We start from the raw sequence: 27966 nt of genomic DNA, 5'->3' as shown, positions 1-27966 counted from the left end.
AACTGGGGAGCAAGCAGCTCAATGGAGAAGTGAAAATTTCCAGGGATTTTCCGTGTGTTCACAGGAGAAGCAGTTAGATCTCAGCTGGAGTCGTCCCTGGCTCAGGGGAGCCAGAGATGCCCGCTGGACACCATCCCAACAACAGCAGGCTCTCCCCCGAACTCGGGCCTGACACACGCCCAGCAAGCACACCCCTCCCCCAGGGCGAGGCACGGAGAATCCAGCAAGTTCAACCCAGATCCAGGGCTCCGTGGGGATAAAGATGGCCTGGGAGGCTCAGCTGGGCAGGTGGTGCAGGGCACCCAGCAGGTAGGAGGCAGGCGGGCCTGGAATTCAGGGATGTACGGAGATAAGCGGAGAATGGAAGGGAGGCAGGCAGTGCTGAAGGCTCAGCCCTGACCAGGGGAAACGAACATTCCTAAACCTGTTCCCACCTGTGCAGGGCGAGACCACAGGAGGGCCCACCACAGGGCATTCCAAAGGTTAACGAGGTCACGCGTTGGGTCCTCGCCCAGGCCCAGCTGTGAATGGGCCATCAGTGGGACGCCGCTGGCCATTGATGGGTCATCCCACGTATATGCCCAGGGTTCCTGAGACGCGAGGGACTGCCAAGGTCAGCAAGCAAACGGCTTCGACCAGCAACGGGGAAGAAAGGCTTCCTGGAGGCGGGGACTGCAGCCAGAGCGTGGCCTTTAGGATCGCATCCGGGCCTCCTCCTTCCTGTTTAACAGGCACCACCCCCAGGATCCAGCCAAGTGGGCCCCCCCTCCAACAAGTGGGGCCCACTTCCTGACCCTGGGCCCAGCACGGGAATTAGGACACTCAGCAGGCACGCGTGTGACCGCGCAAGGGAGGCGGCAAGGGCCCCAGGAGACGCGGAGGCCCCGTGACTCGCAGACGGTGCTAGGCCCTCTGCCCACTGCTCACCCCGCAGGGCTCGGAGGACACCGGGACCCAGGGACCACTCCGTGAGCCTGGTCCCTTTCTGTGGGTGGCAGGCCCCCCCTGCAGGGCTGTCGTGAGGACCCAGCAAGAAACAGAGGAGACTCCCTGGGGCTCACAGCAGCCCACCCTGGAGGAGATCATTCATAAACATCTGTGCAAAGCCGCACGCCTTCACCTGCTCCAGGCCGTCTCCGTCTCCGTATGGAGACATTTGCACTGTATGGAGACGAGCCCACTCCAGGCTCCCGGTTCCTCACAGGGGCAGTCACAGCCCATGAGACAGAAAGCAAAGCCAATGAGAAAGCAGCTTCCAGGCCAAGGAGCCTTCCCTGGGGCACCCAGGGGAGAAGGCTGGCACACTCCCCCCAGGCGGATCCTCACAGATGGCCTGTGTTTCACAGCTGCAGGGACAAGAGTGGACATCAAGAATCTGAATCGCCTGTGGGCTGACGAGTCCTTCCATTCCTGTCCAGAACTCAAGTCACCACAGGAAACCCTAGGGAAAGCCAGCCATGTCCCCCTTGTCCATGCAGCTCTGATGGGCATGGCCCGAATGATAGTCACATCTCCCCCATCTTCAGAGAGGAACCCCAACCCCACAAGCAGGGCCCAGGGCACATCCCAGGGGTTGACAGATCACCAAGGCAAGCTGTGATATTTTTGGTCGGGGAATTTCAGACCCCTTAGTAAAATAAAAATCAGAGAGCAGCTGCTAACCTTCCCCGCTGACCACACCTAACACCCAGGGCCAGAGGCCTCCAGACTGAGCGTGGTCCTGTGGGTCTCTGCAAGAGTGTTTCTGAGGGTCACTGCAAATGGGGTGAGCTGGCCGGACAGTGCATGGCGCTCCTTCCGGTTCCAACGCACAGGACCAGGCTGGCCCAAGAGAAGGAGCCCCCGGGAGGCTCACCCCCGCCTCTGCCTGGCATCGTGCTGTCCCCAGGACAGAACAGCGTTGTCCACTCACGTGGCATGAACCTCACTGGTGGGACCCGCCTCTCTGGGGAGGCGGCCTCACCTCCGAGAACAGGAGATCTAGGAGGTAATCAACAAGGAGCCGAGTCCCACATCCATGTTGGGGTGCTGGGGGCCTGCGGGGTCCAGATGGCTACAGAGCTCCCCCGGAGTCCATACTCACCCCAAGCCACCAGGCCTGTTCACAACAGGGCCCCTGATGACGGCGTGCACGGCCTCTTTCAGGTCTCCCATCCTCTCGCTCCACAACACCCTTGGGGGACTTGGGCGGGGCACAGGGGCCAGACGCTTCACTCAGCAGGAAATCAGGGCTCAGAGAGGATGAGACTATACGCCCAAGGTAGCACAGCGAGTCAGCACTCTTTCCACACCACCCTGCCCGCCCCATCAGCCTGGATGCCCATGTCAGAAGCCCTTCCCGCACCCACCGATGAGCCGTCCCTCCCCACCCAGGCAGCCTGGGCGCACGGCAGGCACCAGTGACGGGATGCCCCAGGGACCCCACCCCTCACCCCCATCCACTCGCTCTGCAGCCGGCGGAGGCCTGCCTGCGCTGAGCTGGAGCGCTTCCAACCCCAGAAACAACACTCCCAGCCTGCCTCCTCACTGCTTTCCAGTCTGCACCTTGCCCATTACTGTTGCTCAGGGCACTTAACACACACACACACACACACACACACACACACACACACACACACCTTGCCCATTACTGTTGCTCAGGGCACTTAACACACACACACACACACACACACACACACAGTGGATGAACAAAGGCATCTCTCCCATTGACGGCCTGCTTTGCACCGGGCGTGGGTCCCCAGTCCGGCGCATGGAACTGCCTGAGTGTCCCTGAGCCCACTGAACAGAGGAGGAGAGAGAGACTGCGTGAGTGGGACCACCTGCCCAGCAAGTCACACGGGGCCCCCGACCCCAGCATGCCTGGGGCTCCTCCTCCTCCACTGGCCCCTGGGTTCCAGGGTGTGCCGGGGGGGGACTCCACACTGAGGACCCCACCCCTCCACGGCTCTGTCCTGTTGCTCTGGCATCTCCCAGGGGCACCTCAGGGCTCAGGGCCGCCTGGCTCTCAGCGAGCCAGCTCCCTTCACGCTCCAGGCCTTGGCTTCCTCACCTGCATGGAGGTTTCAGACTCAGCAGAAAGAAGGGTCAATGTTCCCGGAGCCTCCGACCCCTGCCAGCACCAAGGGGGCATGGGTCAGCAACTGCCTCCCTCCACACAACCCGGATTTGTGGATGGCGGGAGGGTGTCATGAGCCTGTAAACATCAATACAGATTCAGACAGCATCCACTGTCACCTAGAACTTTCCGTGGGTGCAGTCATACCGCCTGGCAGATCATTAAATCCTCACCCCAGGAAAAAGCTTGCAGAAGTCAGCGCTACTCGTGCAAGGGGCTGGGGGTGGGAGGGTGGGGAGGAGCATGGGGGCCCAAAGCCAGAACAGTCCTCTTTCCCCATTACATGTCATAAACTCAGCAGCACACCAACAGCCCAGCATCGTGAGCATTTAACGAAAGGTCGAAAGCAAAAATAGAAGCTGTGGGGAGAGACGCTTTCAGGCCACTGAACGTGACCGAGGGGAGCGGGCACAGGCTGTGTGGGCGGGGTGGTGACTCACGCACTCATTCATACAGACACACACACTCACACAGACACAAGCATGGAGGCACTCACAGACGCACACGGAGAAGCACATTCTGTCTCACACTCTCTCCCATACACATCACACTCACACACCTTCCATCCTTCCCACCCCGGCTCTTCCCTAAGCCAATTCCCTAGTGCGTGCTCAGTCGCTTCAGTCGTGTCTGACTCTTTGTGACCCCGTGGACTGAAGCCCACCTGGCTCATCTTTCCATGGGATTCTCCAGGCAAGAATACTGGAGTGGGCTGCCGTGTCCTCCTCCAGGGGATCTTCCCGACCCAGGAATCAAACCCGTATCTATTATGTCTCCTGCACTGGCAGGCAAGTTCTTTACCACTAGCGTCATCTGGGAAGCCCCCAGTCCCCTAGGAAACCTTCTCCTCCCTCCTGCCCAACACCAGGAACTGGGTCCAGGGCAGCTCAGGGAGAACGCAGGCCCTGTCCTCAGGAGCCTGGTCAACGGGACACTGAGAAAGGCCACACTCCCTCGGCGCCCTGCGTCATCACTGCAGCTTGGTTAATCCGAGAAGCTGGTGGCTGACTCCATAGTCAGGAGACTCAGAGCTCAGGGGCTGACTGGGGGGGCTCCCGCCCCCCAGCCTCCTGCAGCTCACCCCGCAGGACCCCAGGGCACCTGTGATGGGTCCCTGGTGCTCCAGATGCCCCCTGGCAGCCGGGGGGCTATTGACCAGCTCAGTCCACCCTTCTCTGAGCCTGCCCAGAACCCAGCCCAAAGAGCCCAGGCAAGAAACAGAAGGACCAGGCAAAGCCCAAAACGCCAGGAACAAGGTCAGGACCACCGAGGGCAGAGGGGGTGCCCGCATGACCCGGGGGGCTGCCTGGTGACACTCAGGGCCCTGGCCACCCCCTCCTGCTGCGAGGCTGTGACAGCCTCTGGGGGAGGGGCCCACACACCACCTCCTGCCCGCCATCACCCCTCCTGACCCTCACCATCCGCATCTCACCAACGAAGACATCAAGGACAGAGAGGGCAGGCTGCCTGCCTGCGGGCAGCCTGAGACACCCCTGTCCACCCCTGTCTGGCTGGGTCCCACAACTTGGGGTGTCAGCCTGGGGGTGGGGCACTCAGAGGCCCCAGAACCCGGTCACCGAGGCGGACAGAGCCGCTGGGGGCAGGAAGCAGGGGGCCTGGCCACCGAGGCCCGGACAGGGGAGAAGGAGCCTCGGCGTCGGGCAGGGAGACACGGGCCACCGCAGGGCACTCCCCACTCGGGCAGTGGGTACCAGACCAGTGACAGTTAGGACACGGGGCTGTCCTGGAAGTTCAGGCAGGAGGCTGACGAGGAAACAGCCACGGCCCAGGCAGAATGAAACCCGACTGAGTGCTGGGGGAGGGGGAGGCCGGAACTGTGGAAAGAGGTGGCGGCATCTCAGCCACAGCTTGCAAACAGGTGGGATCTTCCAAAGGAGTGGTGGGAGGCAAGGCGACGGGAAGGGGACTGGAGGTGGAGGAGACGGTCAAGGCAAAGGCAGGGGGGTACACAGACGCCTGGATGGCACTCGGAAACTGCTACTGGGCTGGGGTCATGGAAGCTTCTGGAAGGGATAGGAGAGGCATATGGAAAAGGAGTCAGAGCGCCTCCAACTTTGTCCCCAGGAAGCTAAACTTAATTCTGAGGCTGAGGGTCCCTGTGGGTTGGGGGCAAGGTAGGGACTGTTGTTTCCAGAAGAACATTCTGGAAGGCCAGAGCGAAGGCTGGAGGTGGAGGCCCTGGAGGCAGGGAGGCCACCTGAGAAGCGGGCTCCAGGAACACTGGAGTGGAGGCGGGCCTGGGGGGTGAAGTCCCAGCACCGAGGGATCGGGGTGGGAGCGCCCATGCCTGGAGACTGCAGACCCATGCCCACGACGGCACCAGTCCACCATAAACCACGAGCTCGTCGAGGTAAAGACGGGACGGGGCAGGGGATGGAGCCCCAGAAGCAGCCACAGACCACGCCATGCCAAGCCGGGTAGACCCTCTGGGGGTCAGGACTTCTTGCAAAGCACACAGCCCAAGTTAAAACTCCGAGCTCTACAGGACGCAGTCTGGCACCTGGGGGCCTGGGGGCCGGCCTAACTTCCCCCTCCTTCAGGGCTCCAGCCCGGCGGGCAGAAATCCAGTGACCTGCCCAACGGTCGATGGGCAGCCCGCCCTGGCGTGGGGCACCCACTGACCCTGCTGACAACTGCCTTTTGTCTCGCAGTCCCATTGTCCACGATTCTCTCGCCTGCCTGCACCAGGGTCAAAGGAGGGTTTCCAGAGGGATCTCTCGGCGGGCTTGGGGAGAAACATCCTGTTGGCGGGACCCGCTGCTCCCAGCTGGGCCGGGAGAGGCCACAGAGTGGGTGGGGGTCAGTGACCCTTCAGAAGTGGCCCCGGATGTGAGCGGCTACTCTAAGCCAAGCAATGGGTGGGTTGCAAGGTTGTACACAGGTGGCGGGACCTCCCGCCGCCAGGATCATGGGGCCCTGGAGGGCAGAGCCAGCCCCAAGCTCCTCCAGGACCCCACACCACCCCACTGCCAAATTCTGCCCTCTTATATGACCTCATCCAGTCCGGGGGACCCAGGGGTGCTCTGGGAGAGGTCCGTATGCCCCCAAAGCTGCCCTGCCTCAGGAGAAAGGGGTGCCTGGTCTGCTCCCTGGACCTCCCCATCATGGAGGGGCGGGGGCGGGCTGGACACTGACATGACCAAAGGAGCCCAAAGGGACTGCAGTGGCTCTTCTGAAGGTCCCGGTGGGGCTGGCCACAAGATGGGACAAGCAGAGAGCCACTCAGAGTGACAAGTGAGAACTGCTCAGCATGCTTTGCTGAGATACTCTCAACACAACCTGGTAAATCAGCAAAACTTCAATAAATTGAGAGAAATTCTCAATAAGCTCCCAGGAAAAAAAAGGTGGGATTACCAACTGAAAATAAAAAGGGGTGGGATTACCACCTGGAGGATGTCCATGACTTCCCTGGTGGTCCACTGGCTAAGACTCCGAGCTCCCAATGCAGGTGGCCCAGGGTTCGATCCCTGGTCAAGGAACTAGGTCCCATAGGCCTCAAGAGTTCACATGCCACAGCTAAAGATCCCACAGGCTGAAACGAAGATCCCACGTGTCCAACTAAGACCAGCACGGTCAAATAGACAAATGTTTAAAAAAAGCATGTCTTAGATAGCATCCCGAACAAAATTAGAAACCTAAGATCTGGAAGTACGGACTCTAGTTAACACACATGTATCAGTACCAGCTCAGAAGCCGAAACAAATGTACCAGTTCCATTAGAGCCAGCAGGCAGAGAGAACCGGGTTCATGGGTAGCTCTGCTATCTTCTCAGTGACCCTGTAAATCTGTAAATGGTTCTAAACAGCAACATTTCTTTTAAAAAGTGTGTCTAACAACTCTATACACATGGCAAGAGCTCATAAAACTCTCCTCACACACAGGAATGAGAGCACTGGAAAGACGGACCCGTCAGAGGAGGCTCTGAGGTCCGGTCACTGCATGGGGTCATCAGTGTCACTGCTATGGTTTCAACAATGCCCATTCCCACGAAGATGCCACTGTGGGGGGTGGGGGAGTGAGGAAGGGCACGAGGGAGCCCTCTGCACTACAACTGCAACCTCTTGTGAGTCTACAATTATTTCAAAATAAAAAGTGACCGGAGTTTGTTTTCTGTATGTGAGTCTCTTTCTCACAAACATCAGTTTTATACATCAGCTCTTCTGTATGGGTTTTTTTTTTAGATTTCACATATAAGTGATATATGTTGTCTTTCTCTGTCTGACTTGTTTCACTTAGTATGATCATCTCTTAAGTCCATCCATGCCACTGGCATTATTTGCAGACTCACATACAAACTTATGGTTACCAAAGAGGAAGTTGGGGAGGAGGGATAAATTTGGAATTAACAGATACACACTGCTATATATAAAATAAACACATGGACCTACTGTGCAGCACAGGGTAATATGTTCAATATCCTGTTGCTGCTTTTTCAAGTTAACAAAAGGTGTGCACAAACCTCCCTTTCGAGCCAGCATCTATTTCCTCCTTTAGGAAAGGAACAAAATGTTAATACCTGTTCTCTCCAGAGGGCAAGATTATAGGTGATTTTCAAATTTTGAACGTTGATTCTGCCAGTAGCTTCCAAGTCTCCCCTGACGGGCACACAATAAGCAAAGGATGATTCAGGTGTAAGCAATACTCCGTATCCCGACCAGGATAAACCGGGGGGGGGGGGGGGGGGGGATGGGGGGATGGAGTCTGCGGCATGAAAGGGCCAGGTGAGGCACAGCAGCTGGAGGGGTGTCCCCCAGCCCCACTGGACACATTTGTGGGGAATGATGCCCAGAGCCCCTCACCACCACCCCTGCCCAACTCCTTTCAGGGGATCTCAGGATAAATTAGGAAGGCTGAGCTCAGGCTTGCATCCCAGATGGGGGGTGGGGGGGACTGAGGGGAGGGGGCAGTGACGCCCTGGGAAGAATCTGTAATGTAGGACATGCTGCAAAAAAGTAAACCCTGCAGGGCTTTGGAGCCAAGAAATTCCAGGATAAGTGTTCCAGTGACATACATGTTTCAAGTCCACCGACTGCCCCACTCCCGCGGAGGGGAGAAACATCACACTCAAGCTGGAATGTTCCTGATTATCTCCTTAACTCGCCCATTCCCAAGGCCAGTGCCCCCAGGGAAAGTGGGAAAAGGCACCCATGACTTTCAGGTCATATCGCTCCAGTTCACAGAGACCATCTGGGTGCTGAGCCCAAGGTGATTATTTCTCTAAACATTCTATAATAAACAGGCACTGTCATTTATGTATTTATTTTTGGCCATGCCGCGTGGCTTGTGGGATGTTAGTTCCCCAACCAGGGCATCCAGGCCTAACCACTGGACCTCTGGGCAATTCCCAACAGGCAGTTATTTCAGAAGAAGAAAATGCAGTGACTGTGCGCTGCGTCTCATGCACAGAGAGGTAGTGCAGGGTCCCGGTGCGGGCTGCGGGCCCCAGAGCCAGGCCCCGTCCTCCCGTCTCTCCCCTGGATCTGGGCTGCTCGGCCTCTCCCGGTCTCCACTTCCTTTTGCCGTCCACGTGGGAAAACGGAAGTGCCTGCGCCTTCGAAGGCTAAGCACGTGGATACACAGCACGGAGCACCCACTGCTGCCCCACCAGGCTGCTCCTGCTGTTACTGCACACACGCCTTGATCCAGTCTCAACAGCCCCAGATGAACAAGACAAGGTCACTCCATCAGAGACGGAAAGGAGAGGCATTTGAGTTTGTGTGACCTGCCTGGGTTCACACGGGTGGACCCACGACCAGAGCTCAGGACCCTCCATCTGGACCCTGTCAGGTGGCACCCAGTGCCCGCCAGGAAACTGAATCGCAGCCCCAGCTGAAACCCACCCAGCAAGCTGGCCCTGACCAAGTCCTGCAGTGGGGAGGGTGAGACGCCAAAGCCCCCTCCTCCCTTGGACCTCAGGTAGGAGGCTGGGCGGTGGTCGAGCTCAGGACACAGGGACAAGAGCTAGGCCGGCCACCCGGGGGCCTCCTCCCTCCTCCCTGCAGCAAGGACTGTCCCACTCCGGGCAGGACTTTCTTTCCTGGTGGCCCCTGCCTACTGTGGGTGGTGCTCAGACCATGTGGTGATGATGACCCAGCACGTCACCGTCGGGCCAGCGCGTCATTGGTGATGACGACCCAGCATGTTATTGGGGCTTCGTTGTTGTTCAGTTATTCAGTCATGTCTGACTCTGCGACCCCGTGGACTGAAGCAAGCCTGTCCTTCACTATCAGACAAGAGTTTACTCAAACTCATGTCCATTGACTGGATGATGCTGCTATCCAAACATCTCCTCCTCTGTCGTCCCCTTCTCTTCCTGCCTTTAATCTTTCCCATCAACAGGGTCTTTTCCAATGAGTTGGCTCTTTGCATCAGCTGGCCAAAGTATTGGAGCTTCAGCTTCAGCATCAGTCCTTCCAATGGATATTCAGGGTTGATTTCCTTTAGGATTGACAGGTTGGATCTCCTTGCAGTCCAAGGGGCTCTCAAGAGTATTCTCTAGCACCACAGTTGGACCTTTGTTGGCAAAGTGATGTCTCTGTTTTTTAACGGGGGACCTCAGGGTGCCCTTATACAGGAGGCCCTTGGACGGGGTCCAGGACAGGCTGAGGCCAGAATCAGACCCCTGACCCTCCTCCAGGGCTCCCAGAGAAAACTGTCCCCCTCCCACACACACACAGGTGCAAACTCAGACATCAAACTCCATCTGTCTCCTGAGCGGGGACCTGCAGGGAGGGACGCAGGCATCAGCAGCACTGGGGCCCGGGACCAGCCACCACTGTCACCCTCACCCCGCATCACTGGCGGCACTCTGCTGGCGACAGCATGGCGCGGAGAAGACCACCAACACCCCCACCTTCCCCCCAGGACAGAGGCAGGAACTGGGGCTCAGGGATGGACTGGGGGGAGCCTGTGAAATCCTGTGGGCATGAGGCCTGCATCCCCCGCTCTGTGCTGTGGGGCCGGGCCAGCTCCCCTCCCCATACTCAGGCCCCAAGCCGGGCCACAGAAACCCAGGGGACCCCTCCTCCTGAAGGCCCTTCCTGATATATGCACGCGTGTTTAAGAAGCACACTCTGTAATGAGGCGTCATTTCCAGATGCCAGCTCATCACTCTTTTGCCCACAAGCGTCTCCTTGTCTTAGCCACTGTGGACAGACATGAAGAGGAACGGTGATGTGTCAGCAAGGCAACCCCTCCCCTGAGCCCCAGGACCCCCGACTGCCTCTTCTCCCACCCCTGCTGCTGCCAATCCAGGACCCTAAGTCACCCCAGGCGGCCTCGGGGCTGGTGAGCCACGGCTAAGCTCTACGGCCACAGGCATACCTCCAGAGCTCACGAGGGTCCCTGCGTTTCTGACCCAGGGTACTGCTTGCTCCTGTGGGGCCAGGCCAGCTCCCCTTTTCCCCCAGCAAGGCAGCCTCCCACCAGGACCTCCTCCTTCCCCACAAACTACCCTCCTGGGCCCGCCGGACACCTCATGCCCCCAGAGGAATTAAAAAGATAAACCCTAAGGACAGCAGTCAGCGTTATCATTTATTAGAAAGAGAAAAAAAAAAAAAAACACTGAGGGGTGCAGGTGGATTTATTCCCACTCTCTGCAACATGGCCCTTCCAGACCCCTAACCCAAGGGTCTGCATCATCAGTGATAAAGCAGAGCTGCCGGGGGAGGGGGAAGGGATGGTGGGGGAGGGGAGGGAGGGGGAGCTCACCGCTCCCCTGCCTGAGGGGCTCCCCCGCCTAACAGGACCAGCCAAGGGCAGACACAGGTCCGCTGGGTGCTTGGTGCACTGCCCTGCCGGGAGGCAGTCACAACAGCAGGTGCCCCCAGGGCTCTCCCCGCCAGTCCCACCACCCCAGCTGGCACCAGGCTGACCCCTCCTCCCGCAGCCTCATTCCCAGGTGCAGAAATAGGACACTGGAACAGGTGGCCACTCCCGCCCCGAGGCCCGCACCACGGGCAGCCCTAGAAACGTCTGCCACGCCAGTGACAAAGCCACGCCGCCCTCCCCATCCCCGTGGTGCGTCTCTTTCATCTGCCCTGGGCCACCCCTTACCTGCAGCCCCGCACACACCCCTCTGAGGCCTCCCAGACCCCATTCTCCCCTTTGGGAGCGTCCTTCCCGCTTCTTCTAGGCACCCATCAGCAGGCCACAGAGGGGCCAGTGGGGGCAACGTGGGGAGATGAGGCCTCCCAGCTGGACACAGGGCTCCCTCGAAACCACAAAGCCTCCCCGGAAGCTGAAAACTCCAGCCGGCACACGAGCGCATTAGCACCTTTCAGAGCCAAAGTCACAGGCTGGGCGCTGGCCCATCAGTCCAGACTCAGAGCTGCCTTCTCGCCCCCGGGCCTCCCCTGATGCCCTAAGCCTGCCGTTTTCATTAAGGCGAAGGAGGCTCTCACGAATGCATATATTTCCAGCCAGAGAACGGCAGCCCACAGACCAATTCAAAAGTCACCAGAGGCCCGGTCTACAGGAAGAGGGAGGCTGCAATTCAAAAGAAGGAAATTAGGAGAATTTCCCATGCTCGTTCTGCTCCCGCTGGTGATGGCTGCTGCGCCCACAGCCTCGGGGAGCTGGCACGTGCACCTCTGGTTTTGGGGGGGGCAGGGGAGGCAGCTTGGAAAGCTAAGTTTTCGTAGGGGGTTAGGGGAGTGGGGGAGGGCAGGAAGCCAACCCTCCCGGGCACTGCTTTCTGATTTTCAGTCAGGTCAGCCCCCACCTGGGCAGGCACTAGGAAGGCAAAGGCCTGAGGTTAGAAAGTGAGCCACTGTGGATCCTGAAAGCCCCACAGACAAGAATGTCACATAGAAAAAAGCCCCAATGGCACTAGTTCAGCAGGGGAGAAGGGGCCAGGCTGGGAACACCCACCAGGGCAAGGCTGCTGCCCAGAAGTGACCCCGCATCCAGAACCTTCCCAGGTTCCTCTGGGGTCTCTGCGCCCCCACGGACCTGGTCCAGCTGGTAAACTGAGGTGCCGGGACAACGAGGCAGAAGGGAAGAGACACCCAGAGAGAAAGCCAGGAAGCAGAGATGTGCCTGGAAACATCTACCTAAGCCTGAATCCTTAACTGCAAGGGAGGACCGGGGTGTCCCTGGGGGCTCAGTGGTAGAGAATCCACCTGCCAAGGCGGGAGCCACGGCCTCGATCCCCGGTCAGGGAGGACCCCGCACGCCACAGAGCAGCCAAGACCATGTGCCCCAGCTCCTGAGTCTGTGCTCCAGAGCCCGAGAGCCGCAGCTACTGCCGTCCGCGCGCCCTGCAGTCTGTGCTCCGCAACGAGAGGCCCCACAATGAGAAGTCCAGGCACCACAACTAGCGGGCGGCCCCGCTCTCTGCAAGCAGAGAGCGTCGGTGCAGCAGCGAAGACCCAGCACAGCCAAAAATAAATACACAAACAAACAAAATTATTTTTAAAAAAGAGAGAGGAGCAGAGGTGTGACTTCTGAAGATGGTGGGGTGGGGGTGAACCAGAACTTGACCTCCAAACCTGCTAGACCACAGGCTCAAATCAAGATGGTCGGTGCCCAGGACTCCCGGTCAACAAAAGGAGAGGCCGTTAGGTTTCACTCCCTGCGTCCTGCATGGGGCCTCTTGGCTAGGCGTGCATTAAGCTCATTCATTCTTACTTTTCAAAGGCTTCAGGGAGGAGCAACCTAAATGTCCATCGATAGGGGAATGGATAAAGGTGTAGTATAATATATATTGGGCTTCCCTTATGGCTCAGCTGGTAAAGAATCTGCCTGCAATGCAGGAGACCTGGGTTCGAGCCCTGGGTTGGGAAGATCCCATGGAGAAGGGAAATATTGATATATACAATGGAATATTACTCAGCCATAAAAAGAATGAAATAATGCCAATGGCAGAAACATGGCAAGAACCAGAGATGATTGTACCAAGTGAAGTAAGCCAAAGAGAATTTTCATATTATATCTCTTATATATGCAATCTTAAAAAAAGACATGAACTGATTTACAAAACAGAAATAGACTCAGACAGATAACAAAGTTATGGTTACCAAAGGCAAAGGTGATGAGGATAAAGTAGGAGTTTGGAATTAAAATATATACACTGCTGCTAAGTCACTTCAGTCGTGTCCGACTCTGTGCGACCCCATAGATGGTAGCCCACCAGGCTCCGCCGTCTCTGGGATTCTCCAGGCAAGAACACTGGAGTGGGCTGCCATTTCCTTCTCCAATGCATGAAAGTGAAAAGTGAAAGTGAAGTCACTCAGTCGTGTCTGACTCTTCGCGACCCCATGGACTACAGCCTACCAGGTTCTTCCACCCATGGGATTTTCCAGGCAAGAGTACTGGAGTGGGTTGCCATTGCCTTCTCCCAAAATATATACACTACTATATATAAAATATATTACCAACAGAGACCTACTATATAGCACAGGAAACACCACTCAATACATTGCAGTAACCTACAAAGGAAAAGAAAATTAAAAAGAATGTATATATTTATATACATATGTACAACTGAATCGGTTTGCTATATACCTGAAGCTAAAACTACACTGCAAATCAACTATATGTCAATAAAAACTTTAAAAAGAAACTGAACAAAAATTATATACATATATATACATATATATATGTACACATTTTTTAAAAAATTGGTTTAAAACCTTCAGGGAGGGATTTCACAGTCCCTCCCAATGTGGTTCTCGGTCTTTCCTGGGCCACAGACCACGCCCCACCTCTTAGAAACAGCACGAGAGCAGTCATGTTGGGGACCCAAGTTTCCCCAAAGCCTGTCACGCCCAGGTTAAGGAGACCACTGTGTGCGTGTCTACCAAAGGTCAGCACAGGGCGAGGCACAGCTGACCTTGAAGCAGCAGGGCCTGCCGAGGGATGAGAGGAGGGTGAGCAGACCCGGCTGTCTCCCTACCATCACGACCTCCAAATTAAAGCCCCAAGCCAAGGAGCTCCAGGGACCCGACCTGCGCCGCCGTTTTGGAGAGCAGGAGGGCAGGATGGCCTCCCCACACCTCCAGCACCCCCACCCCACCCCCGCCCACCGGCCCGCCGGCCACTCTCCTGCCCAGTTTGAGAGTTTGAATTGCACCAGAAACAAGGGGTCTTTTCATCCCGCACTGCCCACAAGGACCCAGCCACACACACTGGGGAGCGGATCACGTTGCCCACAGCCAGGCTGGCGCTCACAGGAACCAGGTCTCAACTCGGGGGAACGACGGGGATTAAGGACCCGGCAGGGAGAGACATGAGATGAAATTAAACCACACATGGGACCACCCTCCAAGGGCAGGGATCACCCTCGAGGGTGAGGACCACCCTCCAGGGCTGGGACCGCAGAGGGAGGGCAAGGAGCATCCACCGGACCTCCTGACCACACTCAAGAGTGGCCCCCAGTCAGCAGAAGGGGTTCCCACGACTGGGGGGCTGCAGGCTGGGGTGGGGCAGGGCTCCCAGGAAACCCACAGCCGCAGACCAGGGAGAGGAGGGGCGGCAGCAGAAGGGGGTCAGCGGACCCCCAGGGAGCTGACACCGAGGATCCTCTGCCCACCAAGGGTTCCACCACCATCACCTGCATTTCCAGAGTAAGATGACTTAGGAAGGGGCTCTCCTTGGACCCTTCTGGCCCCCAAGGTCGGGAAGGCCGGAATATTAGCTCGTCTTCCTGAGGCCAGGCCAATGCCCCAGCAGGCCCACAAGGGGGGAGGGGGAGGGGACCCAGGGGGGCACCATCCAGCTGTGATCTCATCGGTCCCTCTGCCCACCCCCCCAAAACCCAACAGTGGGCTCAAGGAGGGGCAGCAATCAGCGAGGCTGAACCCAGGGCTGGACCCCAGGTGTGGTGCTTAATGGCTTCATCTGGCAGGGAGACCAGCTGGCATAGCGACGACCCGTGGCTGGACTCCGGCAGCTCATTTAACCCCAAAACGGTGCGCCTGCCCGCTGCCCGTCACAGCCACGGAGGGCGGCAGGGGACCCTGCTGGGGGCTGGTGACTGGCCAGGATGCTGCCGGCATGGACGGCTGGGAGGAGATGGAGCGGAGGCCCTGGGTCCCCTCCCCTTACCCCACCGTTTCAAAAGCCGTTTCTGTTTTCTGATCCTGCATGCTTCTTGGTCTCATTTTGAGGCTGGGAGCAGGGGGCTGGGCTCTGAAGGGGTGACCTCTGCAGCCTCTGGGAGCCCTGCCTGTGGCCTCTTGGGTTTGGGTTTCCTACACAGCTCTGTGGACCCACACACAAGGCCACCAGCCGGAGCGGCATCCATGGCTGCAGGGCACCCGGTGAGAGGCTCCTGCTGACACCAGGGGACGAGAGGAGGCGGGTGGCTGCTCGCTCAGCAGGTGACCAGCCACCTCGAAGAGCAGCCCTAAGCCTCGAGGGAAGGGCGGGATCCCCGCGGGGGGCAGGAGGCAGGCGAGGGGGTTCCTGCCAACAGAAGCCCTGAGGGCCTGCTGTGTGCCTGCGGGGCAGGCGGACCTTGGGGAGGTGCGTGGAGCCCAGCAGGGGCAGGCAGAGTCCCTGACACATGCCAAGACACAGAGCTTCCTTCTGGGCACAAGAGCAAGTGCAAGGCCCGGCCAGGCGTTGTCAGATCAGCGCTGCCCCCAGAACCCTCTGGAACGACAGAGAGCTTCCTTTCCTGCGTTGACAACAAGCTGCGAAGCGCTTGCAAGGGGCCTGAGTGCTGCTCAGAAACCAAACCGCTCTTGTTACTTAACTGAATTAACTCGGATCGAAACAGCCTCCAGTGGCTAGTGGGCAGCTCAGGGCCAGAGCCAGGAAACCCTGGGGCAGGGTCGCCACCCATCAGGCGGAGGGCACAGGGGTGTTGGAGAGACACAGGGGCCCCGACTCAGAAGGCACCCTCAGTGGGAAGCTGACCGGGTCACTGGACAGCTGGACATCCAGGTCAGGAGAGAGAAGGAGAGGAAGACCCAGGAGGGGCTCATTCCAGGAGGGAGACTGCCCGGCAAAGGCGGGAGGCAGCTGGACATCCAAACGCTGCGGCCAGGGAAGTTGGGGGCGAGCAGCCCACAGCCTTGTTCTAGCAGACGAGCCCAGAGAGGGCATCAAATACCACTGGGAGGTCAGGATGAGGAGAAACCAATGGGCCAGGCCGGAGCTGCCTGTCCTGGGGCCCAGGACCACCAGGGGCCAAGACGCGGCGGGTGGGAAGGTGGGCTGGGCCTGGGATGCTCCCAGGACAAGTGGGCATGGAAGGAGGGAGCGGGGGCAGGGAACAGAAGGGCGAAGATCTTGTTTATTGTTTTGGACCAGGAAACATGAGCCTATTTGCAGGGGAAAGGAGCCAGGAGAGACCCAGAAACAAGAGGAGGGTACACTGGTGGAGGGAGGTCCCATAGGAGGGGCTGGGAACCCGGGTCCCACCCCACCCCGCCCCCCGGCCAGGCTGGAAGGTGCAGAGAGGGCAAGAAACCTGTGGTTTGATTTTCTGTCCCATATAAAAGTGGGGTGTGTGTGTGCATTCCCCAAAATACAAAAAACACAGAGAAAAAGGCGAAAGGGCAGGGCGGGAGGCTCCCATTGTCCACCCCCAGAGCTCCGGGAGATGTGAATCGAGCCTTCTGGGAGCCCCTGGCACAAGCAGCGTGGCCGGAACCCGCCACAAAGGGCCACTCCCAGAGCGGGCTCATTAGGACAGGAGCCGGTGCGCTCGGGGCGGGGCGGGCCCATTCAGGGGCGCCGCACAATCGGGCCCTTGTGGGGGGCGGTGGGGAAGGGCGGGTGGCTCCCTGAGCTTCTGATTCCATGACAAGAGCGCGCCTGCTTCTTGCCTTACAGCCCGGAGCCGACAGAAAGACAGATCGGGGAAGACAAAGAGATGCTTCCCCTGACAGTGTGCGGGCTATTTCTGGAAATGGGTCGGCTCTCCTGCCGTCTGGGTGCTGCCAGCCCTGCCCACCGCTGTCCCCTTGACCGCAGCCCTAAGGAGGCCCCCAGCCCCTCTGGGGCGACCCAGCCTCCCCCACCACCGCCGCCCGCTCCACGGGGGTGACAAAGGCAGCCAGTGCCTCCCAGCCCGATGCCTGGCAGCCTGCTCTGGCTCCCGGGGGGCGGCAGGGAGACCACCAGGGCTTGGGTGGGTGCTCAGCAAACGCAAGGCCAGCTTCAGACCCAGCTTTCCACTGTCCGCCGGGCAGACCAAAGCCAGCTCCCTGGGCATCCAGGCGGCAAATGCGGGCAAGCGACCATCCGAACGGGTCTGTCTCACGCTCACGGCTAACGTGAGCCGACACCAGCCTCCAAGCCCGCAGGCTGTGATGCCCCAGTGTGGGGAGGTGTCCTTGCTGCCAGCTGACCTGCCAACAGGCCACCTCTGGCTCAGGCGGCCCATGGACCCCGCAGCTTGTCCCCCAGAGCTTCCCACCAGGGAGGAGCCCCCAGGGAGCGTCTCCAACACCCCCAACCCGTTGGGCCCATCTCTGAGGACTGGTCCAGGCACTGACATTTCTTCAAGTTCCCAAAGGTGATGTCTAATATGCAGCTGAGGTTGAGAACCACTGATAAAAGCAAAGATGTACTTTTAAGGAGTTGTTAAAAGGACAGGGAAGCTGGTGGGGGAAAGGGTGGGGGGCAGTGGGAAGCAAGTCACCACCCTGGGGGTTGGGGAGGTGATATGGCGGGGCTTTTTTTAAGTAGTTGAAGGCCATTTGGCGCCAAATGGCACAAATGGAAAAGAAAGAAAGGCAGGTGGCCAAATCGGATGGACCACTGTTGCGTTTAAAACCAGACGGAGAACTCATCCAACACCTCTGGGTTGCTCATTTCTCATCCCACCATTTACTGAGTGCTTACCACATGCCAGAAAGACGAGACCCTGCCCTGGGGAAGGTTATGGGCATGGGGACAGACACGACAGTAAATGGCATAAGTCCAGAACAGACGGTCTTGTCCCGGGCAACCCACACCAGGGGACCAGAGTCCAGCACTCTCCTCTAGCAGCACCCAGGCCTGCAGAAGGCGATCAGATGGCAGGGGCAGGTAATTCCACCGGGGCCCTCACCACGGCCCCTCACGAGGACAGGCTGGCCAGCCACTGGCTTGGCCTCAGTGCTGCACAGAGCGGTGCCCGCCTGTCATCACAGCAGCCACAGCCCCACCACCACCCAGACCTGCCCCTGCAAGAGACCTAACCACAAAGGTGACAGCCAGTCAGGATGGGCAGGGCAGGTGGCCAGTTCCTTGTCGCTCTGCCAGTTCTAGGAACGCAGAGTCAAGGGGCCAGAGGATGCGAGGGTCTCTGGCACCCTGGGTGTGGCCCACACAGGCCTCCCATTTTACAGAGGGGCAAAACAAGGGCCCAGAGAGAAGACGGGGCGTGCGTGAGGTCAGTTCACGAGTGGGCTGCGGCCGTTGGTTCTGCGTTGTCCGATCCACACAAACAGCCCTGACCCAAGGGGCGGGGGGTGGGGGGACACAACCATGCCCCTGAAGCCACCCCAGATGTGGGCTGTATTAGCTGGTGGGGCCCCCGTGTGTGTGTTCAGCGGAGTGCAAGGGGAAGGGAGCAGACGGACTATGGAAAGTGGCAGTCTCGGAGTGCGCCCAGGACAGCTGACTGCAGAAAAACTCTCTGAGAAGGTCACAGCTGGAACCGCTCACAGCTGGAAGAGCCCGGCCCAGGGACTGCAGTGGGGGACGCCGTGAGGGCAGCACCGCAGAGCCACCTGCCCCAGCATTGCGCAGTCAGCACCAGCCCGCCTAGCCAGATGTGCCATTGCTCCAGCTGCTCCTCCCTCCATGCCTGGCCTCTCCCCTGCCCTCCTCTGCTTGCACAGACCTGCTCCGTCTCAGCCCCCAGCTCCAGTCACCCCCCTCCACTGAGCTCCGGGCAACCCCGAAGAGGCTGAGAGCCAAACCAGGGCACTTCTGAGAGCAGCGAAGGGGGCATGATGAAGTCACACGGCAGTGGCAGGGGTACAGGCTACAGCTTCACGTGGACGGCCCCCTCCCCACCCCCATGTGACCCGATGTGACTTGCCTCTCTGCCCTGAGCCCCTTCCTCAGCAGAAACGGGGACCTCTACCACCCCACCCCACCCCCACCGCGGCGCGTCTCAGCACCAGTGTGGCCAAGCCTGGGGCGGGTCCCCTTCCCTTCCCAGTCTCCTCTGAGAGCCTTTAGGGCTCCAGGCAGTTTGCTCCCAGGTTTCCGGCTTTCCCAGGCATGGCATTTCCTCCTCTCTAAGATACCATCAGTCACAGATGCCCGATTTTCCAGAGCGAGGGAGGGGAAGACCCTGCAGTAAACACACATGCTGATTCTAAGATGCAACCCTGCACTGCAACAGAGGAGGGGAAAGCCCACGTTCGAATTCAGGAAATAACAAATGACCAGGGCCTCTGGCCAACGGGGAAGCAGGAAGGAGGAAAGGGAAACAGACCCTCACCTACTCCCCAGTGTCCCTGGCCTCCTCTCTGATTAAACGACGCTCCACACCTCTGCTTAAACATCATACACAGGGTGATCCCAAGAACATTTACTGATGAATCAATACAACTCCTGATCTTTCTGCCCTGCTCCCTGGACAATGCAGACCAACAGTGAGTTGCTCAAGAAGAGGCTGGCATCCATCACCAGGGAAGTGACCCAGCTCCAGACCTGCCCTCCACCCTCCTGCCCCCGCCTGCCTGTAGCAGCAGAGGACAGCAAGAGGGGAACAGGCGACAGTGACCAGCTCTCAGAGCCTGGAAGCTGAGGGTGCAGGAGACCATTCATTCCTGCCTGTTCACGATCCAAAGAGCATCAGGTCTGTTTCGCAGACCAATTTGTTCCTCTATCGCCAGGCTTCGGGGAAGCCACTGGGGTCCCCTCAATACCTTGCTCCAGGGAGATAAGTGCTGCCTCCTTCCCAGCTCTGAAATCCCAGGGCACTCCCTGTAGGGATCCCCCACCCCCACCCCCGGCACCCAGGTTGTAGGCGTGGGCAGAGCCACTGTGGGCCTAAGTATTCCGTGGGCAGGCACAGTGAGGCTGCAGAGAGAGGGCAGATCGCCCACAGGTGCCGCTCTGCCTGAGCACCCCAATAGCTCAGGGTGGAGCCCCTGACCCCAGACATCAGGAGTCACAAGGAGGTAGGCGGGGCTTTGGGGCAGACACGCCTGGTCTGAGGCCCTGCAGAGAAGGTTCTCTCCTGTGACCACGGTCCCTGCAACGACCACCCCGGAGGCCCCCAACTCAGCCCACACCACGACGGACTCCAGATGGACGCTCCCAAGCTGCCACTCCCCAAGCCCAGCTACATGAATCACCGCGCGTGGCACTCTCAGACTGAGTAACCACTCAAGAAACGTCTGCTCTTGTTTTCCTTCCTGCTTGAAGGGCGAATTCTCTCAACAACCTGCCCCACCCACCCGCCTCCGGACTATTCTCTACTTCTGTTCTGGACTCGCACAACCAGCTGCCCAGCTGTCTGAGTGCTTCATTGCAGTGGGTTCAGGAATGCCCTGGGCTTGCATGCCTCCACTGATGGGGCGCTCCCCACCTCCAGAGGCAACCAGGTCCGCCTGGACCACGCTTGTTTGCGGGAGCTGAAGTCCGAATTGCTGGAACTTTGGGGGTCTGCACACAGCACTGACCCCCCTGGGCTGACAGCCAATCTAGTGGCAGCTCACCAACTCCAAAGCCCTTCATCTCCTGGCTCAACACACTGGCTCCTGCTGTTTCCAAAAAGAGGCTTTCAGGCCCCCTGCCTCCCTGCAGGTCGTGAGAGCACCTTGCAGGCCCTGGGCTCTCGGCACCCTTGGTCCAGATGCACCTGCAGATCTGCTTCTGCTGCTGGAAGGCCACCCCCTTTCCATTCACCCGGACAAGGACTCCTGTGACTGTGACAGCGGGCAGGCACAAGGACCCCTTCACAAGCATGTGATGGGGGTCCCGCAGCCCCACCCCAAGGAGGCAAGTCTGCAGGAGTCCAGGTGACAGCGGAGAGTCTCTGAGCCCATCCTTCAAGGCTCGGTTCTCCATGTGCAGTAAGCTACCTCCTCTTACACGCTGCCCACAATCACACATCCCTACGCTCCCTCCTTCCTCAACCTGAAGGTAGGTCACGGCTTCCCACTTTCCGGATGAGAAAACAGAGGGTCCAGAACTCGAGCAGGGTCCAGGCCTCCGATGCTTTGTGCCAATGAGGACAAGCAGAGCATAGGAAATCCCCCACGAGTGCAAAACACAGACCATGAGCAGCGGAGGGCTTCCCTGCTAATCGTGCCACTCCAGGATCAACACAAAACCAAGTCTGTGTCCTAGGAACTCAGAGGCCAGGCCCTGAGTGAGGGGCCTAGGGGGGGCTGCGACAGCAGAGGGAAGCTGTCTGCAGGGAAGCCAGGGAATGGAAACACAAGTAAGGAGGGAGCCGGTGCATGGAAGCTGGTACTTTCCCATCCACAGATCTCTGGAGCCGTGAACTTCAGGCAAGGAATACAGGACAGCAAGACTGAGGCTCTGGGTCTGACCTGAGAAGGGGAGCCACACCTTAGCTACACAGGCCCCACCCTGCCTGGATCCATCTACAGGTCACAAGGGCCCTGCCCAGGACGAAGCTCCGAGTAGCCTTCCACTCGGACAAGGCAATGGTGCCCCACTCCAGTACTCTTGCCCGGAAAATCCCATGGACAGAGGAGCCTGGTAGGCTGCAGTCCATGGGGTCGCTAGAGTCGGACATGACTGAGCGACTTCACTTTCACTTTTCACTTTCATGCATTGGAGAAGGAAATGGCAACCCACTCCAGTGTTCTTGCCAGGAGAATCCCAGGGACGAGGGAGCCTGGTGGGCTGCCGTCTATGGGGTCGCACAGAGTTGGACACGACTGAAGCAACTTAGCAGCAGCCTTCCACTGCTGGTGGGGCCTCCCGTGGTGGGGGTGGGGGGGGGAGGGGGTCTCAGACTGTCCTGGCCCAGAGGGGAAGTAGCCCCAGGCTCTGACACCTGAGGCTGAGAGAGATCCCCTGGACTGATCCAGCCACCCTTCTCTGCCCCAGCCAGCCCAAAGGACTGGGAGCTAGTCGCCATACCTCTCCAGACCTCAGTTTCTCCATCTGTGATATGGGACCACTTGGGAGCTCTGAACACAATGGAGTCGGGACTGGGATGCTCTGTGATAGGTATAAACTGTGAGGCGCAGGGCACCTGCCCTGGGCTACCGGCCAGCGAGCTCCTGGCCCAAGGCCAGTGACGGGTGGTGGGCTCAGGATGGGGAGCGGGGGAAAGGCTTATTCAACCCTGCCTCCTTGTCTTCACTGACCTCTGCCCCCAGGCCTGGCCGGGTTTAGGAAAAGCTGCCCATTAGCGTCCTGCCCCGGGGCTGCTGAGCTGGGATCCCCTCATAAAAGACCTATTCAAGGCCAGAAGCTCCGTCTTTTTTTAAAGACCCAGACCACCCTCACTCTATCCTCCCTTTAAACCGGCAAAAAAAACACAACCAGGAGAACAAATCTTATTTTGAGAAGCTCAAACTTTTCAAGGTATAAACGGGGCCTGCACAAAGGGCTGCTGGAGGCCCTCGTTCCTGGGGTTAGCGAAAGGGGGAGTGGGCCATGTGACGTGATGGAAGGACTGGGAGGGAGGTGACGGGCACACGGTGGGCGGCGGGAGGGAAAAAAGAAGGTGGGACCCGCAGGACAGGGAGGGGGACGGCAGAACTGTTAAAAATAACTTTTGTTTGAAAATTGCATTAGTTCAAAACGCAAATCTGACTTTCTGATGTTTGGGGTTCGCCTGTCCCAGTCTGCCCACCCCACTGAATTAGAGCAAAGAGCATCCCAGTCCAGACTTTAATCAGCTCAGCCCAGACCTCGATCAAAAAGGGAAAAAAAAAAAAAAAAAAGACCAAGAAAAAGGCCTATTTGAATTCCCATTCACAAGCCGGTCAGGCCCAGGCCCAGCCTGGGAGGACCTGGAATTCAGGTGGGCCGCCACCCACCACAGCCTCTTAGGGCCCGAGGGCCCCGCAGCAGGGCTGCAGGTACCCTGCAGCTTCAAGACAGGACTACAGGGCCACTGCGCCCCAGGAGGTGCAATCAGACACCAGCTCAGCCGCAAACATTAGGGAGGGCTATCTGTCTAAACGGTAAACAGAGTTTCAAAGAGAACGGCCGATGTCTATTTGGCAAACCCCCAACGGGTCCCTCTCTTTCTCATGAGGATCCTTGGGAGAAACATGCATGACAAGGTCCTGACAACTGTTGAGGCCCACTGCCTGCAGGGATAGAGGAGGATCCACTCTACAGAAGACGGGCAGAGAGAGGCTCCCGAAAGTGAAGTCCCTGGCTGGAGGGAAGAGGGAAGAGATTCGAACACGAGATTGTCTGAGCCCTCCGGCCACGGGGGGTTATCAACCATCTGCTCAGGGGTCACCGATAAGGAAGTGACATTTGCTGGGACAGGAGAAGCAGGGCAAATGTGGGCCGGAATCGAGAATGGGGAGTCAGCAGTGTCTGTTGATGAATATTATCGGCCAAAATGACCACAGGCCAGAGACGTGAGTCAACCCCGGGGCCTGAGCAGTACACGACCCCCGCAGCACCACCCAGGCAACTGACAACTGACATTTCAATCTCAGTTGCCTTCCCAGGAATTGCTCAGAACCTCTCTGAGCCTCTACTTGCTTGACTGTAAAATGGGGATAATACTGCCTCGCAGGGTTCCTGTGAGGATAAGCTGAGAGGGCAAAGGATCTGAGGCACCAGTCTGTTACCTGATTCCACCTTCACCACCACCCAGACTGAGGCCTGTTATCTGCCTCATCTCCAGCTTGCTCTCCACCCAAAACAACAGGTCCAAGAGCAGAAGAGTGGCTTTGAAGAGAAGGGCCTTTCCTTGTTTCCTGACATCCCACTCATACTGTTGAGAGACCATCTCAAGGCTACGCTCAACTTTGAGACAAAACTAAATTGACAACAATCCCACTGATGACTGAAATTTGTTATCATAACGCTGAGGGCTTATTTCACCCCAACCCAAAGCTGTGCCACCACAGAATCTGTGGCAGTCCTGTTCCCTGTGTGCACGGGTCTTGGGGGAGCGCGGATTCTACAGGAAAACCTACAGCTCCAACCCACCCTGCCCCTCAGTGGGCTGGGAAACCTCAGGTGGGATCCGGTCCTCCACACCTGCTCTGCTGACAGAAGCAGCAAATGAAGACAGGGTCCAGGTCTCCTTGTCCAAAATATGCCAGGACTTCTCTGCCAATACGCCCTGACGCTTGAGTGCCCTTCAGAGAGACACCCTTGCCAAGTGCCACTGATGGCGCAGCTGAACCCAGAAACATTTCGCTTCCGAGCCACAGACTGCCGCAGTCCTTCTCCTACCACACTTGGGGAAACCGAGGCCCAGAAATCTGTCCCTGCCAAGCCCCACCCCTCCACCCCCGCCCCAGAAAACAAGCCCAGAGAGGCTGAGACTGGGACTCCTCATTCCCCAAATGGTGCAAACCACCGAACTCTGAGCTACTCCCACTGGCCTTAAGGAGCTTGCTGGTGGGAGGCGGGGTGGATACAGAGTCACCGGAGAGAAACCCAAGTTGTAGCCTTAGATTGCTAATCAGTAACAAAATACGCCTCTACACCTAGCCCTGCCCCAATTCACAGGCTAGGAAGGTAAATAAAAACTGCGACGGCCTAGTGCCCCACCTCCCCCTGGGTCCAGTTCCCACCCCAGCCCCCCCCCCTGAGGCACCTGCAGTGTCCACTTGGCCACCAAAGCAAAAAGAGCGGTCCCGTCCCCACCCGGCTCCCAGGCTGTCACTTGGAAAGAACAGTCATTTAAGGCCTAGATACATTTTCTCTGAACTAGGAAAGCCTTTAAAGAGAACCAGAAAGGGCTGTTTAATCTCCACCTTCAGGCAAATAGTTCAGGCAGCAGGAACAGCCACCAGAAGCAGGAGCCAAGCCACTAAAAATGTGGAAAGACGGGGAGGAGGGAGAGGAGCGAGGCAGGAGGGACAGCCACCAATCAGAGGGCTGGGGATGGGGAGGGCGACCGGCTGCCCGCTCCTACAGAGCCCTCTGCCCGGGGCCCAACAGTCACATGGGCTGGAATACAGTAGCTGGGCTTTCCCGAGGCCAAAGGTCCTCCCACCCACACCCCAGCCACTGCTGCCAACCTGGGCACTTCCTGGAAGGTGAGCAGCAGTTTACAGACCCTTTCAGAGGCTTTTATCTCTGCCTCAAATCCGGGAGGTAGGGATTACCAGCTCCATTCTACAGATAAGGAAACTGAGGCCCGAAGAGATACAATGCCAGGATCCAGCCCAAGCCTATATTCCTCTGGGAAATCTTAACATCCTCAGTTGAGAAAGGTCCCCCGCCCCCCGGCAGGAATCGGGGGAGGGCTGAGAAAGGCAGGTGAGAAAAGCAAACCAGGAAGGTTCTCCGACCCCAGTACTCTGGGCCCAGCTGCCTGTGACCCTTCCCTGGGGGCAGACAGCACGGAGAAGCCCAGGTGGAATGCCAGCACATTCCACACAGGTGGCACACAGGTGATCATCGCTTGGGGTCTGCCTGTTGTTCCAAGAAGAGGGAAAATTTCACTTTCGCTCAAAGGGCCTATCACTCCCCCCGCCCCCGCCATTAAAAACTTTCAGGTCCAGGGCCAGGGTTTCCAGGCAAAGCTGCGGCACCTCCAGCCAGCCCTACGGTCCCAGATTCTGAGACCGATAAGCTCCGCAGGGGAGAAACTTTTGAGGAGTCTGGGGATCCCGGACCTGCTGCGGATTCAGCGTGGCGGGGACACGCCTCCATCGCTTAACCGGACAACTCAGCACAAAAAAAAAAAGCCCCACCGCGGGCGGGGTGGCGATCTCTCCGACGCCAGCCGGAGGAGGGGTCCGGAGTGGCAGCCACCCGCGGGGCAAAGAGCTCTGGGCCTGAGACGCGCCCTGCCCGGCGGGCGCCGTCCTTACCGTGCAGGCCGTTGGGGATGCTTCGGTGATGCGGCGGCGGCGCCGAAAGGTCGTCCAGGGACCGGCGCGTGGCGACCGCCTTGCCGTCGGGGGCCTTGGGCGGTCCAGGAGGCAGCAGCGGTGGCGGGACGTGGTGGTGATGGTCGGGGCTGCCGCCGCTGCCCGCGCTCGACGTGCTGCTGCCGTCGCCCACGTCCCGGGTACCCGCGCCCGCCGCGCCGCCGGGCAGCGGCCCGCTTAGGCTGGCCTGGCTGTCGATGGAGCTGCGGGAGCCGGCGCCGCCGCCGCCGCCGCCCGCGCCGCCAGCGCCCCCCGCCAGCGCCGCGCGCTCCTCGTCCAGCAGCAGCACCAGTTCTTTGAGCTCCAGGTTCTCGCGCAGCAGGGCCTCCTGGCGTGCCTCGAGCTCGCGCAGCTTCTGCTGCGAGCGGGCCACCTCGTGCCACACGGCGCCGGCCGCGTGGCGCCCGAAGCGCTGCCACTCGCGCGCCAGCTTGCGCCCCTTCTGCCGGTCGTCGTCGAGGAAGCAGCACAGCTCGCGCAGCTCCTGGTTGTCGTCCTGCAGCCGCTGGTTCACGTCCTTGAGGCCGCGGATCTCCAGCAAGTGCTGCTGCAGCCTCCGGTTCACGTCGCGCATCAGGCCGCCGTGCTCCAGCATGAGGCCCACCTTCTCGCCCTCCGCGCGCCGCAGTCTCCGCGCCAGCTCCTCCTTGCTCCAGCGCAGCAGCTCCTCGTCCGGCACCTGGCTCAGCTCCTCCGACGCCGCCGCCGCCGCTGCCGCCGGGGGCTTCGCCATGGCGGGGCCGTCACCGCGGCATCGCCCGCGCCCTCGCCCGGCCGGCGCTCCCCGTGTCGGGGCTGCGCTGGGCCGGTCCGCGCGCGGGCGGCGGGGTAGGGTGGGGGGTGGTGGTGGCGGCCGGGGGGCGCGTGCGGCCCGCCCTGCGCCGCCTCGCGCGCCCTCACGCAGCGCCTGCCCGCCGCCCGGGCCGCCCCGGGGAATCGGTGCTTCCCGAGACTCGGCGAGCTGGGAGTGCTGCTGCGTCGGCGGCCGCGGTGCCCGGCTCTCTCCCGGCTCGGACTAAGCAGGCGGAGGCCCGCCCCCGGCCCAGCTCCGGAGCCCCAGCCGTCCCGCCTACTCCGGGCGGGGAAGGGGCGGGACGCACGCGGCCCGGGCCCCGCCTCCGGGGGGAGAGAGCGGGCGGGCGGGCAGAGGCGCGGCCGGTCCCCACGTCTCCCCCGCGCTGTGCGCCCGCCCGCCCGGCGCCCAGCCAGAGGCGCGCTCGAGCCGTGGTCCCACCCCCGCACCCGTCCGATTGGACCTCCCCGGGGGTGTGTGGGAGGGGCGGGGCGCACTCGGGGGACGCCGCGGGAGATGGTACAGTCCACCCTCCGGGCTGCCCTCTGCCCACCGCCCCCCCCTCCGCGGTTCAAGTTTCTGCGGCCCGAGGACGCGGCCTCCGCCAATCCCAGGGCTACAGGGCGCTTTTAAAATGCAGGTACGGCTGCAGGGAGGGGGAGACGGTGGGAAAGGTAGGGCAGGGCTTCCCTTAAAGGAGACGCACGGAAAAGGGCGCCCAGCCCCTTCCTGGGCCCGCGCGCCCCGCCCGCCGTCCCCCGCCCCGAATAAACAAATGCCCACGATCGGAAGGACAGCTCCGCTTCTCCCTGCCGAGGGCACCAGAGTCCGGCTTAGTCTGAGATACGGCGGACAATAGGACTCAGGCCCGGGGGGTCGCTCTTCCCGGCGGAGAGCGGCTCTTTGTCCGCTTCCCGGCCCTCGGCTCCTCCTCCACCCCGGTCTCCACCGTGGTCCCCAGCCCGGAGCGCGCCGAGGGGCAGCGTTTTCCACTCAAGCCGGGGGCTGCGGCGCCGGCGTCTGCGCCCCAGGAGGGCCAGGGGCCCTCACCCGCCGTCCCGGATCGGGGTCCC

General features: G+C 59.6%; 1 protein-coding gene across 3 annotated transcripts in view; it reads right to left on the bottom strand.

The window, feature by feature from the left end:
- Positions 1–27113, bottom strand: part of CCDC85C (coiled-coil domain containing 85C) — a 78790-nt gene extending 51677 nt beyond the window's left edge. For 2 of the 3 annotated variants that reach the window (XM_055418518.2, XM_055418519.2), the window contains exon 1: positions 26041–27112. In XM_055418518.2, the coding sequence (XP_055274493.1) occupies positions 26041–26833 (793 nt within the window). In that variant the 5' untranslated portion in view covers positions 26834–27112. Of the gene's footprint in view, positions 1–26040 lie in introns of all 3 variants that reach the window. The other variant, XM_055418517.2, reaches the window with a different exon arrangement.
- Positions 27114–27966: the final 853 nt, after the last annotated feature.

The sequence above is a fragment of the Moschus berezovskii genome, chromosome 21 (assembly GCF_049115385.1).
Source record: "Moschus berezovskii isolate FMDL1 chromosome 21, NW_MosBer_1.0, whole genome shotgun sequence".
NCBI classification, from domain to species: domain Eukaryota; kingdom Metazoa; phylum Chordata; class Mammalia; order Artiodactyla; family Moschidae; genus Moschus; species Moschus berezovskii.
Note: the sequence above shows the minus strand (reverse complement) of the source record. Positions and strands in the feature narration are given on the sequence as shown.